At 52.9% G+C, this 17930-nt stretch overlaps 1 protein-coding gene across 3 annotated transcripts in view; it reads right to left on the minus strand.

The window, feature by feature from the left end:
- Positions 1 to 16885, minus strand: part of Xg (Xg glycoprotein (Xg blood group)) — a 41971-nt gene extending 25086 nt beyond the window's left edge. The window contains exons 1-2 of one of the 3 annotated variants that reach the window (XM_013066474.3): positions 16270 to 16823; positions 899 to 940 (exon numbers count right to left, since the gene is read on the minus strand). In XM_013066474.3, the coding sequence (XP_012921928.2) occupies positions 899 to 940; positions 16270 to 16330 (103 nt within the window). In that variant the 5' untranslated portion in view covers positions 16331 to 16823. Of the gene's footprint in view, positions 1 to 898; positions 941 to 16269 lie in introns of all 3 variants that reach the window. The other 2 variants (XM_013066475.3, XM_087209952.1) reach the window with 2 other exon arrangements.
- Between the last annotated feature and the right edge of the window lie 1045 nt (positions 16886 to 17930).

Below are 17930 nucleotides of genomic sequence, written 5' to 3' on the forward strand. Positions count from 1 at the left end.
GAGGGGAGTGATCAAGTTGCATCCCTGATCAGTGACCTGGGTGAGGGCCCAAGGGACAAAGGACAAGGCGGGATTAAGGGGTGGGAAGAAGGCGGCCCCCAGGAAGTGGAGTCTGAGCAGACGGGAGCCTCCCAGGCTCCGATGGCCTAGTCCTCCCGAGGAGGAGGGCGGCATGGACAGCTCGGTTTCCAGGACAGCCAGGCACTGGCTTGGGAGTGAGCGGTGTAGCACAGGAGGTGGGTAAAGGGCAGTGGAGTTTGCATAGGAGTTCGGGGGCTGCTAAAGGAAGAGGCCAGGCAGGGCAGATGGTGGGGGTTCCCCACATCCCTCTCACTTCACTTCCTTCTTCCTGCTTTTTCTCTGCTTCCTTTGGGCTTCCCAGCTGACCTATGTCTCTCCTTCCCTCCTTTCTCTCTTCTTTCCTTCCTTTGTATTTTCTTTCTTCTTTCCTTCTTTATTTCTTACTTTTTTCTTCTTTCCTTTCTTTCTTCCTTCGTGTTTTCTTTCTTTTTCCTTCCTCTTTTCTGTCTTCCTTCCTTTATTTTTGTTTTCTTCTTCCCTTCCCCCCATTTTCCAGGAAGGAAGCCGATCATGGGCTTTCTGGTCGACCCCAAACTTGACAGCACCCTGGTAAAAACCCAGATATGGGCTCACCTGGGGACCTCGGCACAAAACACCCTGCCCTGTGAACAGAGGTGACTGGGGCTGACAACTGACAGTGGGGGAAAGAGAAGCATCCTGGACCTCAAGCTGGCAACCTGGGCCCCACCAAGCAGTGAGTCGACACCAGTGAGACCTGGATACCAGGGGATTCCCTACATCTGCCCGGCCCACCCCCGAAGGCACTGTGCAGTTGCTCTGATTTGTGCCGGTGCTGTCCTCGACCTGAGTCACTCACCGGGGTCATCCAGGGCGTCGGCCAAGTCAAAGTCCCTTTGACCTGTGGAGAACAAAATTCACAGCTTGAGTGAAGGGAGAAGGGAACAGGAGTGAAGGGTCCTTGTCCTGCTGTCATGGAGACCCTCTGGGGACGAAGAGAAACCCCAGCCCCAGACCCCAGCCAGGATTGAGCTTTTATAGCACATGGGAGTCCCTCACAAAGAGATGACAGCAGAAACCCCCACCCACGGTGCACCCAGGAGTAGGAAGAGGAGGAGGAGGAGATGGAGGAGGAGATGGGGTAGGAACACGGATCTTCCTCCCAGATGAACTGTGACCAGCTACCAAGCCAAACCTATGCAAGTAACCAACTGCACACCAAATGTATTTCAAGAAAGAGTTTGCAACTATACCGAAGATGTGTAAATTGTTTTATTCTTGCCATCATTCCCTAAATAGTACAACTATTTACACAACATTAGCAACTTATGAGGTATTATACCAGGTATAGTGAAAAACTGTGATGAATGTTTAAAGTTAAAAATATATTACAGTAAAGGCCACCTGGTCACAAATCCCCCTCAGATCCTCCCCAGCTGTGCACACCCTCCTCCCGCCGTCCTGGCCGCTGTCCACAGCAGCTCTGGAGTCCTCTTTCCTGAGGGTCTTTAGCTGCGCCGTCCTGGCTGCCTCGATGTCCCGAGTGGACTCAAAACAGTGACCTTTCCCTGTCATCCTGACCTTGGGGAGGAGCCAGGAGTCGCCCGGTGCCAGCTGCAGTGACTCGGGTGGAGGAGGACACAGCGTCGTGTGTTCCCGAGCTGCCTTTCCGCTGGACAGCGCCCGGCAGAGCAGTCACGGTGTTTGTGACCACACCCGGTGAAGCCCTCAGGAAAGAGGACTCCAGAGCTGCTGCGGGACGCGGCCAGGACGGTGGGAGGAGGGTGCTCAAAGACAGGGGAGGATGTTGCAGGGTTTTTTACACTGGCCCCGTTTTTGCTTTTTACTGTGAAGCAAGGTCTCAAGCCCAGACTGGGCTCATACTTGAGATTCTCCTGGCTCAGCCTCCCTAAGTGCTGGGATTCCACAGATTGTGTTGTATGAGAAAAGGCCCTGAGACTCATCTCCTGAGGCTACCTAGGGATGACTACCCCAGGCCAGGTGTGGAGCAGGCAGCCCCTCTGGGCCGATTCCCGCCACCCGTGTCCCCAGGTGCTCAGTCCTCCCCCCCCCTCCCATCCCCCAGGACGTTGGCATTGCTAACACACCCATTTCCCGGGTGCAGAAACCGAGGCTCTGGGGTTTCAGGGCAGAATCTGCAGAGGGATTTTGGGACAGTGTCTCGCTCAGCTCCACTGAAGGTGTTGCATGGCCCCTAGGCCGGATCACCAGAGTAAGGACAGAGCCAGACTCGGTGTGGCCAGGTCTACTGCAGGCTGGAAACGGGTGGTGCCGTCGTGGATCCCATCTCAACCAGCCCTTTCTCTCAAGCTCTGGATGCCCTCAGCTCTCCTGTGTGGCCCTGTGCTGTCCTAGGAGCTTGTCCCCCCGAAGAGCAAACCGGCCCCTTTCTGCTCTTTGCAGCTCTCCGGCCACCTGCACTGTTCCCTAGGAGCTGCTGCCCTGGAAGTGAGGTCACTTCCGGAAGGCCAGGTCGTGCACAGGTATATTCAGGCACACTCCACCCCAGCAGGGCCACACCCAGGTGGTCACTGCCTGCAGAGATCCGAGTGAAGGCCTCATCCTTCATTCTTGGCTCGTAATCATTTTTTCGGAGCTGAAACGCTGCAGTTAAGTTTTAACCAAATCACGTCTCCTGGCTTCTGTAGCCTTCCCCTATACCTTTCCTGAACAAGATCTTAAGGATGAAATCGAAGATAAAAATTCTTTTTGGAGGTCTCAAACAGGAAGCCATTGGTCATCACCACAAACTGCCTGGGGAATCTACCGACCCCCCCACCCCGTAAACAATCTAGCTCAGAAATCCTAAAGCCACCATTTCACTTTAAAAAAAAAAATAAAATAAAAGTGAGGAGAGTCGTTTGGAATACGATCCTTACAAAACGGGAAGCCATGATGGCTTTAATGCTTTCCGAATTTAATTTCCTTACATTCGGATTTAGGAGATAGATTTTACTCAGCGCCTAAGTTAACCCTAACCTCGGATTTTTTTCACAGTATTGTGTTAAGATTGCCCTTGGAGACCTCATTCCTTTCTAGGGACCCTGAGCAGCAGGAGGACAGAATGAATGTGAATCGCTTTTCCTTGGAGATCTTCATGGCAAAGCTGATGTGAATTTATATCTTCATATCTTTATCTTTTATATCTTTCGTATCTTCCTAAGCAGCAGAACCAAGTCCTGCTCTAGGCGCTCAAAGGTTGCCAGCCCCAGAAACCTGTTGCATCATCTGTATCTTCCTTCCGTGACTTCCCCTCAACCATGCTTTGGTCCCATCAGTGTGGGAAATAAAACTACCAATACCCAAGGGAAATAACAATTAGAAAAACAAATCAGAAAAAAACTTCAGGCGAGTGGTGATCTTCCCTCCCCCGTTTACCCCCCTTCCAGGTGGTGGATAGGGCTTCTGAGCTGACCCCCAGGCCTGCAGCAGGAAGCCCACTGAGCTAGGAGGCCAGACGAGGGACTAGCTCAGGAAGGGCTGGGGCCGGGTCTCCCCCATCAGGAAGGCGCATTCACGGTGTAGCAAAACAGCTGGCCCTCACGAAATAGAGAATCTGTTTATTTACTACTAGATATGATTGTACAGGAATCACCATTCCTGACAATGGATCTTTTGGAATCTTGTTTTCCTTATGTGTTGCTGAGAAATGCATACCATGCTGTCTACAAACAAAGTGTTACATCTTCTGCATAGAATATCTGCTAATTCAAGACAAGCACGCATTTTTGTTGCCTCGGTTTTATCTGTAAACTGTGGAACTATTTTACCTTAAGGCCTGAAAAACAATTTTGTGGATTATAAATTTCTTTCATATGGTTGTATTTTCTTATCATTGGTTTCTTAATATGGTTGTACTACAACGTACTTGGTTGATTTAGGTTGCACATTCACTGAATTCACTGAAATTATTCCTATAATTTTAGAGTTTCATTTGAAAACATGTTTTTGATATTTGATGATGAAAAACGTTGCCTGTTTATTTCTGATGCCTGTTTATTTCTGCAACAACTGTATTTAGTGATTATTTTAGATAGTGATATAGCATTCATCTGTGTGTAAATTATTTCATACAGGGAAGAGTTCTGATCTGTACCTATGATTCTTACTGAAAACAAAATTGGATGTGCATTTCTGTGATGTTATGAATACATTTCTACTTTATTTTGAAACATTTGCCAAACTAAATAACACTGTATAACATTAAAAATGTTAAAGACTGCTTGGTGCTAGAAGCAGAACATGTCCTGAAATTGTAACGGCAGCATATGTTGTTGCTTGTATAAAGCTTAGTGATAATTTTTAGACTAACATCCATGGTGCCCTGTTGGCATTAGCACTACCATTGTATCCTGCAGTATAATAAACAGTCTTAGACATTTATCAACTGTTGATACAAATCTTTGCCCCTAATCACTTTTTATATGTTTTAAATTTTTGAAATTCAAGTGTACCTGCCATAACATAAAATAAACACTAGACTATATCACAAAAAACAAAACAAAACAAAAACAGCTGGCCTTTACTCAGTGTATGTCAGACCTCGACTCTCTCATTAGTCTTCTGATAAACCTCAGCCAGATCAAGTGTTTTTAAGGCCTCCACACAGGAAGTGGCATCAGCTTCCTGAATTCTTGTGCATGTGCCAAATCAAGCCTCGCTCCATCATGCACAAAGCTTGCGAATATGAATTCCACTCCCCCTTCGCATGCACTCTGCAAACAACCTTCCCAGTGACACTACACCCTAGCTCACTCCAGCGATGTTGGGCATCTCTTTAAACAACCTCTCCCCCGTGCCTGGCAGGAAGTTACCTGGTCAGTGCCCCATATAACCAAAGCCCTCTGCTGCCTGTGTCCTTCTGGCTGCTCTGAATGCCAGTGCACAGCCTGGCTTGGGAGGAGCTGGGTGTGGTCAGGAAAGATGGGGGGACCCCTCTGGGCGTGTCCAACATGGGGCAGGAATCCAGACAGCCGGCTTCCATGCAGCAGGACAAGGGGTAGAGGCAGACAGTGCAGCCCCAAGCTGCTTTGCCGCTAAGTCCTAAGTCCTAAGTACTTCTGAGCCATCCTGTGCCCCTCGTTTGGGGGTTTTGTTTGCTTTTTGAAGTACTGGGGGTGGAACCTCCACTTCTCGCACCAACCTGCACCCCCAGTAACCTTCACTGCTACCTTCACGAAGGGTCTTGCTAAGTTGCCAAGTGGCCCGGGCTGGCTTGTTCCTTGCAGTCTCCCTGCCTCAGCCTCCAGACTACGACAGGCACAGGCCACCACCTTTGGCCCTGATTTCCATTTTTAGCAACGCTGCAGCTTTGAACTGCTCGGGGAGACCCTGGAGGGGTGACGGGAATGAAAAGGGGGCGGACTCCGACAGATGGCCGGGTGGTTCAGGGTGTGCGCGGTTTCATGAGTTGCACGTGAGGGTGTGAGTCACAGGCGTGGGGCGGGGTGGGTCTCGGGTTACACAAACCCCGGGGGTGGACGGCAGCCAGGACATGCCGCCCAGGATTGCAACAGCCTTTCTCATCCTGCAGAGAGGAGGGAATTTGCTCTGGGCTGAGGGGCCCCATTTGGAAGCCAGCCCATCGTTGCCAGGATTCCAGCAAAGAATGCTAACTCCCGGGGGCCAGGGGCTCAGGCAGGGGGCGCCCGGCTGCTCGGGAGGTAATTGCTTCCCTTGCACTGTTTTCCACACTGGGCAGGCGATGACTGGAACACAAGCCAGTTGCTCATCTGCTTTCCTTTGGCTTGGCAAGCTCTGCAGGGCTCCTCATCAGGGCCCTCATTTTTCCAAGATCCCCAAATCTCCGGACGACAGAAAGCAAACCTCGAATTCTTGCAGGGCCCCGGGGAGCTGGGTTTAAACTGCTTCCAGCTGGTGGGCGGGAGAGGAAAGCTTTATACACAAAAAAATAACCCCGCAAAACAAAAAACCGTCGCCAGAATGAGTCCTTCAGGGAACTGCAATTCCCTGCCTGTCCGAATCCCATTCATGCCAGAGCAAGCACAAGCACTCTGAAGTTCCGAATGAAGTTCGTTTTCCCTCCCCCGAAGTCCGAGCCTTTCTGCAAACCCCAGAGTCAGCAGAGCAATGACCAACTTTGCAAAGAAAAGCACAGCGATACTGTTAGAATAATAATAATAATAATAATAATAATAATAATAATAATAATAAAAACAGGAAGCCGAAGTAAAAGCAGAATTCTTAATTCTGTATGTAAACAGAAATCCAGCCTCCGAGAAGAAAGGGGAAAGGAATGAAAGACACAGCATGCTTTTGAAAGCAACGGCCCGGAGCAGACTCTGAGCAGCAGAATTGAATTCCAGTCTAGCACATCCACCACCCGCGGGGGCGAAGACTGGGCAGCGGGCACCAGCGGGCAGGGCTATTGTGTTAGTCCAACCCGGGTCCTTTCATTTCCCTGCCCTCCAGAAACAGCTGCCCTTTCTACCGCGATGGTTGTCCCGTTTCTTTCCATAGGATGCAGCACATTTCCCAACAAGTGTGGGTTCCTCTAAACGAGCCTTTCTGGACTTGGCTGCTGCCCGCCGAGACAATGTTTTCAGCCCCCCCGCCCCCGGCCCGTTCATCTGACACTGAGGAGGTTCCCAAAGGACCGAGGTCCGGGACTTCACAGAGGGGGCCCCAAGGTTGTAAGCCTCTCCTCTGAATCTGCTTCAACTGTTTAAAAGAAATATGCAAGGTGTGGTGACACTCGCCTGTGAGCCCAGCACTTGGGAGGCCGAGGCAGGAGGATCCCCGGCAGTTTGAGGCCAGCCTGGGCTGCATAGTGCGTTCAAGGTCAGTCTGGACTACACAGTGAGACCTTGTCTCAAAACTGACTAAATAAATGGAAAGCAAGGAAGGAAAGAAGAGAAAGAATGAATGAGGGAGGGAAGGCAGGAAGGAAGGGATGAAAAGAAGAGAAAGAGAACAAGAAAAAGAAAAGATAAGATAGGTGGGTGTACAGGAATCACAGAATAGTTGATCATTTCCAGGGTGACAGACATAGCAAATAATAGGACTCAGTCTTTTAAAATATTTAAAACAGCAAGTAGGAATGACTCGGTTTGTGCAAGTGCAGAGCCGAACAACACTGGGCATTGGTTTGTCCCCGATGGGTTTCCACACCCTTCCCTAGAGACAGTAAGACCGAACCTATTCCATCCTCTAATTTTGCAAGAGCTTTCTGTTTCCAAGAACAAAAAACACACAGAACGAAAGACAGTAGGATTCTCATTGTCCACACCACAACTCAATACCCTGGTGCTGAGACCCCGGGGTGTGCTCTGTTGTTCGGGCCCACGAACCTTCCTCAGCCTTGGTCACGGGCTTGGGATCAACACAGAGGGGCTCTTTGGAAAAATGGTTTGCAGATGGGCAACTCATGGAGTCCTAGACCCATGCGAGAATTCTACCAGCCTAGGGACTTTTTCTTCAACACCCCGTAGACCCTGAAGGGCATGAGAATGGATTCATCAGCTTTCATATTGCTGGGATGAAATACTGGACACCCCCAACTTGAAGGGGGAGAAGTTTTATGGTGTCAGAGGGTTCAGTCCATGGTCAGCTGCTCCAATGGTCTCAGAGGGTTCAGTCCATGGTCAGCTACTCCAGTGGTCTCAGGGGGTTCAGTCCATGGTCAGCTGTTCCAGTGGTCTCAGGGGGTTCAGTCCATGGTCAGCTGCTCCAGTGGTCTCAGAGGGTTCAGTCCATGGTCAGCTGCTCCAGTGGTCTCAGGGGGTTCAGTCCATGGTCAGCTGTTCCAGTGGTCTCAGGGGGTTCAGTCCATGGTCGGCTGCTCCAATGGTCTCAGAGGGTTCAGTCCATGCTTGGCTGCTCCAGTGGTCTCAGAGGGTTCAGTCCATGGTCAGCTGCTCCAGTGGTCTCAGGGGGTTCAGTCCATGGTCAGCTGCTCCAAGGCAGGAGCATCATGGCAGATGGGCATGGGGGAGGAAAGACACATCATGGTGGCCAGGAAGCGGAGAGAGAGACTGTGACAGTAGAGGCTAAAGCAAGATATAGTCCCCAAGATCACACTCCATGACACACCCAGAAATGAGCTTCCCTAATCCCCTAGGAGGCTCTCGAGACAGTCAAGTTGATGACCAAGATCAACCATGGAGAATGATTCCTGAACACAGCAGAATGGAGATCCTGGACCAGCAAATACCCGGTAGGTCTAGGAGACTACACCCCACACCATCTCCTAAGAGATGTGCCTGACATGCTTTGGGACACCATTGTGGAAGTTCATGCTCAGAAACTGGAAGGCCTAGGGCATTAGAGTGTGTCTGGGTGGATCTCAGAGGCAGGATGTTGGAGACTATGTGCGGCCCCCAGGCCCTTCCTGTGTACTAGTCTTAACCACCCTCCTTCCTGGTCACCACGATGTGAGCATCTTTTCTACTCTACTCCCTCCCACCATGATGTTTCTGCCTTGGAGCAGCCGACCATGGGCTGAACCTCCTGAGACCACTGGAGCAGCCAATGATGGACTGAACCTTCTGAGACCACTGGAGCAGCCGATCATGGACTGAACCCCCGAGACCACTGGAGCAGCCGACCATGGACTGAGCCTTCTGAAACCATGAGCCAAATTGCGGGCACCTGCAGGTAGCTGAAATCCTCCTTCTTTGCTTTCTGGACCTCTTCATTTCTAGGAGACAAAACTCACTTTTTTGGCTCAGGTAAAGCTAAAGTTCCCGAGCCACCTCTTCTCCTGGGCAGGAAAGATGGAAGAGACCATGAATGAATGGACCATGAATGTTCCCAAGTCCATACTGATTGGTCCAGCTTTGGGGCAGCCTGTGTACAACTTCAGCACATATGAGAAGAGATCCAGAGCCACACTGCACCGTAACGTTTTCCTCAAAGGTCTGCCCCTCTCTGACAGTAATTTCCGAGAGGTAAAGGCAGCTGAAGAACTCCTATCACCCAGGGATGACACGGCCAAGTCCTTACATTTTAGCGCAAGACATTCCTTCTGCGTTTGTGGTGACGGTGGTATAGACAACGCCACTGCCCTGCCCGTCCATATGTAATCCCAGCACCCTGGGAAGCTGAGGAAGTGCTCAAGGGTGACCCCAGCCCAGGCAACTCAGCAACTTAGGGGGACCCTGTCTAACAATGAAAAAATATATTTTAAAGGGCAGGGATGGAGCTCAGTTCGAAGGCCCTGGGTTCGATCCCCAGTACTGAGGGGAAAGAGCACATCACACTTGGGTATAACAGTGCAGAATTCTTGATCATGTTAGGAAAGCACTGGGTGACTGCACATTTATTGTGTTACGCTTCTGATTGCCATTTTAGAATGCTTTCCTTCTATCTATAAAAAGTTTACCGTAAAAAATACGCTGTGTGATACTGGTTGCCAGCTACCACATTTTAAATTCTCTCGCTCTCCCTCTCAAATTCTGTACGGTGCTACAGATGGAACCCAGGGCCTTATGCATGCTAGATGGCACTTTATCACTCAGCTACGACCCCAGCTCCTTTCTTAATTATGTTTTTCTTTTCGTAATTTTTAATTTTGATACAGGGCATCACTAAATTACCCAGGCTGGCTCTGAAAGTGAAATCCTCCTGCCTCAGCCTCCCTAACTCTTGGGATTCTGGACCTGAACCTCTGTACCAAGCTTCCCACATCTCTGGCCTGCCCCACGCCACACATATGCTCTCAGGTATCTGCACGATGAAGTCCCTCACGATGGATTTCTCAGACTCTGCCCCGCCATCCGACCACGAGTTGCAGACCCGCTGTCAGCTTGCAGCCCCCCAACGTCAACCGGCTCCAAACCCTCAGTGGGGGAATTTGCCGATTTGCAGATGGAAGACACCTTCTGGTGTGGCTTTTGCGGACTCAGAACTGGGACATCCATTCACATGGATGGGACAACTATCCCGTCCCAAGGGAGTATGGAAGACCACCAAACTCGTCCAGCTGACTGTCTTCATGCTCTGGAAGCTCAGGCCCCTTTGCTGCTACCAAGCACCAAGACCCCAATCGAAAGGGGTGGCATCTTGAAGCCGAGGGGTGGCTCCTTGTGATGCTGCTTATGGTACAGCGAGAACAGAGGGATAACCCTAGGCCAAGACAGCCGCCACTTACAAGCCTCAGAAGAGACGCACAGCGGGGCACCAGCACCCCAAGAGCTCAGCTCGGGGCGAGGAAGGGGCGGGGACTTTGCGCTTTGACCCCATTTCCGGCAACCCCAATGCCCACAGCTTCCAGCCAGCCTGCCTGGACCTGGAGCCCTTTAGGAGGAGCAGCCAACAAAACACGATCAGAAGGAAGCACTTCCCTCCGGAAAACTGGAGCGGGCACTCGCCTCACTTCAAGAACTCGTCCTAGGAGCACAATACAGGATCCGGAAATCTCAGACCTGGAAGTTTTTCTCTTTTGAGCCGACCGTGTTGGCAGCACACATCGATCACGTTCACCGCGGGGAGTCGCGGCACGCACAGAACACGGCTTGATTCGCTTTCCGACCCCTCCCCTCTCCCCCTTTATCTCTCCGTCCCCTTCCCAGCTCCAAAGCTGCACCTCCCTATTTCCTACAGTCTCTCTTTTATTTTGCTTTTAATTTACACTTGAGGTTTCTCATAGAGGAGAAACCATGCGATACTGAAGCTCCTGCATCTGATGTATTTCACTTAACACTGTGGTCTCAAGGTGCGTCCGTTTTCCTACACATGACTCAAGTGTATCCTTCCTCATGGCAGAGCAGTACTCCACTGTGTGTGTAATCACGACATTTTCTTTATCCATTCATCTGCCGATGGACGTAGAGGCTGCTTCCCAGATTCAGGTATTATGCATCGTGCTGCTATAAACCTGTGTGTGCATGGATCCACTGTACTATGATGTCTTTAACCCTCTGGGGAAGACACCTAGGAGAATAGTTGGGTCAAATGGAATTTCTAGTCTCCATTCTTTGAGGAATCTCCTGACCACCACCACCACCAACAATAGACCACTTCAAGATTCAGCCATTCAGTGTCTCCAGGAGGACAGGCTTGGAGAGCAGTCGAGCTCCAGCGACCTCGACCTTCCCTCTCCAGCGCCCAGTGGCTTCTCACAGCTGTGATCAGCTCCAAGGCAGCTGCACCCCAAAAGCCTGCAGCGCAGGGGCAGCGGAAAGAGCAGCAGCAAGAAGAACTCCATAGCCAGATCACCTCCATCAACCTCACTAGCAGCAAACAGAACTATTTCAAGGGATGCAGGTGTGTGGGCTACACGGCTGAGACCCTTCCCACGGGGAAGGCTGCCCGCAGGTGCGGGGCCATTAGCAGGGGAAACGTTTTGCATCCGCCACACTGGGGACGGAAAAATCACTTCCTCCTCTTCCCCTTGTTATACCATCCAGGCCACAAGCCTATTGGTCAGCACCACCCATCTGGGGTGGGACTTCTTGTCTCAGTTGGCTGCCCTGCCTGTCAATCATCCACAGACACACCCAGAGCTTTATTCACGTGCTCGGCTGTTCCCAGTCAAATCCGTGAGCTTCCAGCTGCGACCCTTTCCTTCGTGGGAGGTCATCTTCTGGCCCATTTCCACCTGTGCACTCATAACCTGAGGGGCTGTGCTGAGGAGAAGCAACATCTCTGGGCTCCACCTCCTGGTCCAGGAGCAGCCCCACCCAGTGTGACAACAGGAAGTATCCGAAGATGTTGCTAAGTTTGTCCCAGGATAACAGAATTATGCCCAGGATGTCAGCCACCGAAATAGATGATGAGAGACAGATATATAGGTGGATGTGTAGGTGGATGGATGGATGGGTCAGTGGATGGTGAGTGGATGGGTGGATGGATGGATGGGTGGATGGATGGGTGGATGGATGGATGGATGAGTGGATGGGTGAGTGGATGGATGGGTGGGTGGGTGGGTGGATGGATGGATGGATGGGTGAGTGGATGGATGGGTGGATGGGTGGATGGATGGGTGGATGGATGGATGGATGGGTGGGTGGATGGATGGGTGGATGGATGGGTGGATGGATGGATGGATGGATGGGTGGATGGATGAGTGGATGGGTGAGTGGATGGATGGGTGGGTGGGTGGGTGGATGGATGGATGGATGGATGGATGAGTGGATGGGTGGATGGATGGGTGGGTGGATGGATGGATGGATGAGTGGATGGGTGAGTGGATGGGTGGGTGGGTGGGTGGATGGATGGATGGATGGATGAGTGGATGGGTGGATGGATGGGTGGGTGGATGGATGGATGGATGGGTGGGTGGATGGATGGATGGATGGATGGATAAGTGGGTGGATGGATGGGTGGATGGATGGGTGGATGGATGTGTGGATGGGTGGGTGGATGCGTGGATGGGTGGGTGGATGGGTGGGTGGATGGATGGATGGGTGAGTGGATGGATGGATGGATAAGTGGGTGGATGGATGGGCGGATGGATGGGTGGGTGGATGGATGCGTGGTTGGGTGGGTGGATGGGTGGATGGATGGGTGGATGGGTGAGTGGATGGATGGATGGATAAGTGGGTGGATGGGTGAGTGGATGGATGGGTGGATGGATGGGTGGATGGGTGAGTGGATGGATGGATGGATGGATAAGTGGGTGGATGGGTGAGTGGATGGATGGATGGGTGGGCAGATGGGTGAGTGGATGGGTGGATGGATGGATGCGAGGATGGGTGGGTGGATGGGTGGATGGATGGGTGGATGGGTGGATGGATGGATGGATGGGTGGATGGATGGATGGATGCGTGGATGGGTGGATGGATGGGTGGATGGGTAAGTGGATGGGTGGATGGATGGGTGGATGGGTGGGTGGATGGATGGGTGGATGGGTGGAAGGATGGATGGATGGATAAGTGGGTGGATGGATGGGTGGATGGATGGATGGATGGATGGATGGGTGAGTGGATGGAAGGATGGATGGGTGGGTGGATGTGTGAGTGGATGGATGGATGGATGGGCGGATGGGTGAGTCGATGGGTGGATGGATGGGTGGGTGAGTGGATGGGTGGATGGATGGATGGACAAGTGGATTAATAGAAGGCAGACACAGACAATAGTTAGCTTGATGAATGATGATATAATGAGCGGTGGCAGGTAGCTGTATAGAAATAGATACACAAATCGGTTATACGTGTGATGCATGAATGCGCAGATGACAGAAAGTGGATACACAGTGTGGAACAGCCCAGCTGGTCTAGCCCCGCCAGAAAACGAGCAAGGTGACCCCAGAGCAGTTGAGGTGACTGCTTCTGGCTGGACATCCACTCCCACCAGCTGGTTAGATCTGTGAAAGTTGGCAGGACCCAAGTGGAGTCACTCATGGTGACCCTAACCCTAAGTGTAAATAGAGAAAGCCACAAGGGAAGGCTGGGAGACGGGGCTCTAACTGGAACGCAGCCCTGAACAAAGGCCACCATATCTACTGTGGTTTACATCGGAAATCTCCCCGTGGTTCATGTGTTGAGAACCTGGTCCCCAATCCCACGGTGTGCAGTGGGGGGCCAAGGGAAGGTGAATCATGAGAACTCGGAGCTGCTCGTGGGTGAATCCACAGATGGATTTGTAGCTGTATGTGTCCTTAGGAGGTGAGGCCCAGTAGAACAGAATGGGTCATGGAGTGCCACCTTGGGGACTCTGTCAGGTCCCTGCTCCTTCCTCTCTGGCTTCTACCTTCTTTCTCTCTGCTTCCAGGTCACCATGATGTGAGCATCTCTCCTCCCCCACACCAGTCCACCATGATGTTCCTGCCTTGGAGCAGACAACCATGGACTGGACCCTCTGAGACCACTGGAGCATCTGATCATGGACTGAACCCTCTGAGACCACTGGAGCAGCTGACCATGGACTGAACCCTCTGAGACCATTGGAGCAGCTGACCATGGACTGAACCCTCTGAGACCATTGGAGCAGCTGACCATGGACTGAACCCCCTGAGACCACTGGAACAGCTGACCATGGACTGAACCCCCTGAGACCCTCAAGCCAAAATAACTCTATCGTCATTTACATTGTGGGTGTCAGGTATTTTGTCTCAATAATGGAAAGGTTATATTACTGTTTTTGCTGTTTAATACAAACTGTGTAGCTCTTTAATAGAGCATTTGTCTAGCGTGCCCAAGGCCCTGGGTTTGATCCCCAGTACAGGGGGAAGAAGGAGGAAGAGGAGAAGGAGAAGAAAGAAGGAGGAGAAAGAAGAGAGAAGGAAGAGGAGGAGGAGGAGGAAAAGAAAGAGAGCGAGAGAACAAGGAGAAAGAGGAAGAGGAGGAGGAGATGGAGGAGATGGAGGAGGAGGAGGAGATGGAGGAGGAGATGGAGGAGGAGGAGGAGGAAATGGAGGAGCAGGAGATGGAGGAGGAGATGGAGGAGGAGATGGAGGAGGAGGAGATGGAGGAGGAGGAGGAGGAGATGGAGGAGGAAATGGAGGAGGAGGAGGAGATGGAGGAAGAGGAGGAAGAGGAGGAGGAGGAAATGGAGGAGCAGAAGATGGAGGAGGAGATGGAGGAGGAGGAGGAAATCATCCCTCTCCCGTCTCTGAGCCTCTTTGCCCTGCTGTCAAGCGTTCCCCAGCTTGGAAGCCCGTGTAGGGTTGCATGAGAAGCGCTTAGCAAAGTTTGCAAAATGAACAAAGCTTTGCCATGCATTCACAATGAGCTGCAGAGCCAGCTGAAGAAACCTGCCAGGCGGGTCTTCTTCAGGGATCAAAGAGTCCCAGGTGTCAGTTCACAAAATCCAGGCACGCCAGGGCTCACCAGAAAATGGGGCAGTGTTGGCATCGAACCCACAACCCTCCCTCCAGGCTGAAATCGTCCCCGCATGACCTGTCTTGCTCAACACCGCATCAGCACTGCAGTATCAACCCAGATGCAGTTTCCTTCCCCGTATTCAACACAGTCAGTTGAACCGATGGATACAGAAGCTGAGTGTGAGAGGGAATTTGCGTGTGCTCCACTCAGGTTTGCCGTCAATGTCCTGAGGCTGCTCTCAACAAATAAAACCTCACTGTTAAATTTTAGTACGCGCCGTCTACGCTGTAGCTAAGATGTGAAGATGAAAGAGACTCTGAAGATTGCCAAGCTCTGAACATCAGAATCTATCCCAACAACTTGCCCCACCCGTAAGCCATGGACTCCTACGTTAATCACCTCCTTCTCCAAGACTGGACAAACCAGAAAAGGCAGCAGAGATGCCTCTGCAGGAATCCTCTTCATCTCCAGCCCGCAGCTTGACATTCACCTGGATCTGGCCACCTCCCGAAAGAACATCTTCAATGCTGTACACACCCTGTGATTCACCTTGTACGTATCCAGTCCTTCTCTCAGTCCCCTCACCAAAATAAAAGTCCCAACCCCAGAGTCTGAGCAACACAATCTGCCATTTCATAGCAAAGATTTCTGGGCATGAGCCCTTCAGACGATTTTAATTTGCAGAAATCTACGAAGGTGGCTACAAAAAAGCATTCAAAATCCGAACCTCGCTGCCTGTCAGACAGATCCAATCCCTAGTAAGCAGCCCCACCAAACAAAAGTCTGTTTCAATTTCATTTTGACCACTGGGATGTAAAAACTAGTTTCCAAGCTGGCTGTGGGGGCTGAACACCTTTCATCCCAGCACTCTGGGAGGCTGAGGCGGGAGGATTGTAAGTTCGAGCCCAGCCTGGCAATTGAGCAACTTAGTAAGACCCTGTATGAAAATAAAACAGAGAAGAAAGGCTTGAGATCAGTGCAGACGCTGTGGGTCCAGTCTCTGCCCACACACACACCACACACACATACCACACACACACACACACACACGCTGTTTGTCCTTCTCTTTCTGGCTGTTAGTATCACAGACCAGTGACTCACATCTTAAAAACCCTCGAACATGTGAAGCCAGAAAGGATTCCAATTCCCTCCGGGCTCACTGGTCCTTGAGCCTCGGAGTGGGCACCAGCCCCAGTTCCCTGGGCACGGGGCACCGGAGACCTAAGCAGTACAACGCAGCCGGTTCCTAAGTGCTGTTGGCGAACACTTCTCCCCGCGGAATCCGTCCTCAGCCTCCAAACTGGTCTGTCCTCTGCTGTCCCCCGCTGCCCCCGGTGGTGTGCTCTGTCCTGCCTCCTCCCCAAGCCCGTGTGTGTGGGGATCCCAGCCTGCTACCGCCACACCCAGCTGGAAGGGATTTGTTGGGAGCTCAGAGAGACTCACAGCCACGCCGCATTTCCTCCCACAGCAAGACAACTCTCACCTGGGGCCAGCGTCAGGAGACACAGGAGGCTGAGGCAGGAGAGTCCCCAGTGCGGGTCCATGTCAGGCTTCCGTCTGCAACGCCTGCCCGGAGTCCCAGCCCAGCAGCCGGCCAGACCCGGCCACACGCCCGCCCCGCTTTTGACTGCTGCTTCCAGGCTTGGCAGGAGGGCCGGGCAGGCGTGGAGGTGGAAAGGATGAACAGGGCGGCTCCCAACGCCTACAGCAGCAGAGGGAGTCGGGGCTGGACTGGGGCTGCGCCGCAGCCCGAGCCGTGGCCAGGGGAGGTGCTGGCCAGCGCTGAGCCTCTGGCCTCTCGGGAGGCCTGGAGGATGGGACGGGGCGTGGGCTGCTGACCCGGAGCCAAGGAGCAGCCTGGGGCGCTGGGCGTGGGTGTGGGCGTGGGCGGGAAAGTCTGCCCCGGTGGGGGTGGAGCTGCGGCCCCTGCGGAGTCGGGGGCTCGGGGAACCCCAGGCCCAGCTGCAGTGCAGAGCGGCACAGTGGCAAGGACGCCCAGCTCGGCCAGAGAGGAGCAGACAAACATCCACTGCAGCCTTGGCTTCTGCGGCCACAAACTGACCGCAGAGACCAGCTCTCCACCCAAGGCCTCCGCTCAGCTCCGGAGAGCAGTGCGAGGCACACCCCAAAGAGGGACGGCCAGGGGTGCGAGGGAATTGGACAAAACCGGCTCTCTGTGGCTTTCAGTGCAGCCGCCTTAGAGTTAGAGACCATCCGCGGCCCCGGGCTGCTGAATTTCAGGGTTTCTGCTCCCTCTCCCTGTGTGCCCTATGGAGTGAGTTCACGCAGTCAATCGACAAACATTGCAGGTACACCTGCTCTTCAAGGTCCACCGGGTGCCGGATGCCAGGTGTCCAAGGACAAGGAACAAAAGGGTGTTTACAGAGAAGAGAGGGAGGGCCACGGTACGAAGCCAGACAATGTCACCGGGGGTTTCTGCAGAACATGGGGACGCCGCGAGGGTTGCAGAGGTAGCAGGAAGAGGGCGAGGGAGATGCGGGTGAGAGGCGAGCAGGAACAGGCTGAGCTCTGGAGGCACCGTGCACGGCGGGACTTATGCACCTGAGCTGTGTGCGCCCCCAAACGCACGCGCCGGAGACCTGACGGCCGGGGCTGGGAGGCGAGACATTCGGGAGACATTGGGAGCAGGAGGTGTAGTACGCAGCGCTGTCGGCCAGGCGAGCAGAGGGGACCCGAAGCACGCCTGAGTGAGTGTGCACAGGACTCACGCGTGGGAGCGGACGCGTCCCGGGGGCCTGCGCGATGAGAACTGGGAGATCCGAGCTGTGGGCGGCACTCGGGGTGCAGAGGAGCCAGCCGAAGGCGGAGGTGCAAGGCCCGGAGCTCACGGTGCAGCCGGCGCGTGGAGCTGCCGCCTCGGGAGGCTGAAGAGCCCGCTGTGCGAGGCGGAGCCCACGGTTCCCCTCCACCAGCACGGGGCCCACAGCGGCCTGGGTCCCAGGGGCACGTTTATTTTTTAACATTTTCTCCAGACAGGATCTGCATTAGGACAAAGTGTTTCACTGGGACATCTTCCTGCTCAGAAGGAAAAACTAGGCGCGGTAAAGAGGAACAGAGAAAGCGCGTACGCGGAGGAGCGTGAGGGCCTTCCGGCACCCCCGCAGCCGCCGCCTCCTCCGTGTG

This window comes from Heterocephalus glaber, unplaced genomic scaffold (assembly GCF_053883595.1).
Source record: "Heterocephalus glaber isolate CG9 unplaced genomic scaffold, H.glaber_assembly_v1.0 deba00001072, whole genome shotgun sequence".
Classification (NCBI taxonomy): domain Eukaryota; kingdom Metazoa; phylum Chordata; class Mammalia; order Rodentia; family Bathyergidae; genus Heterocephalus; species Heterocephalus glaber.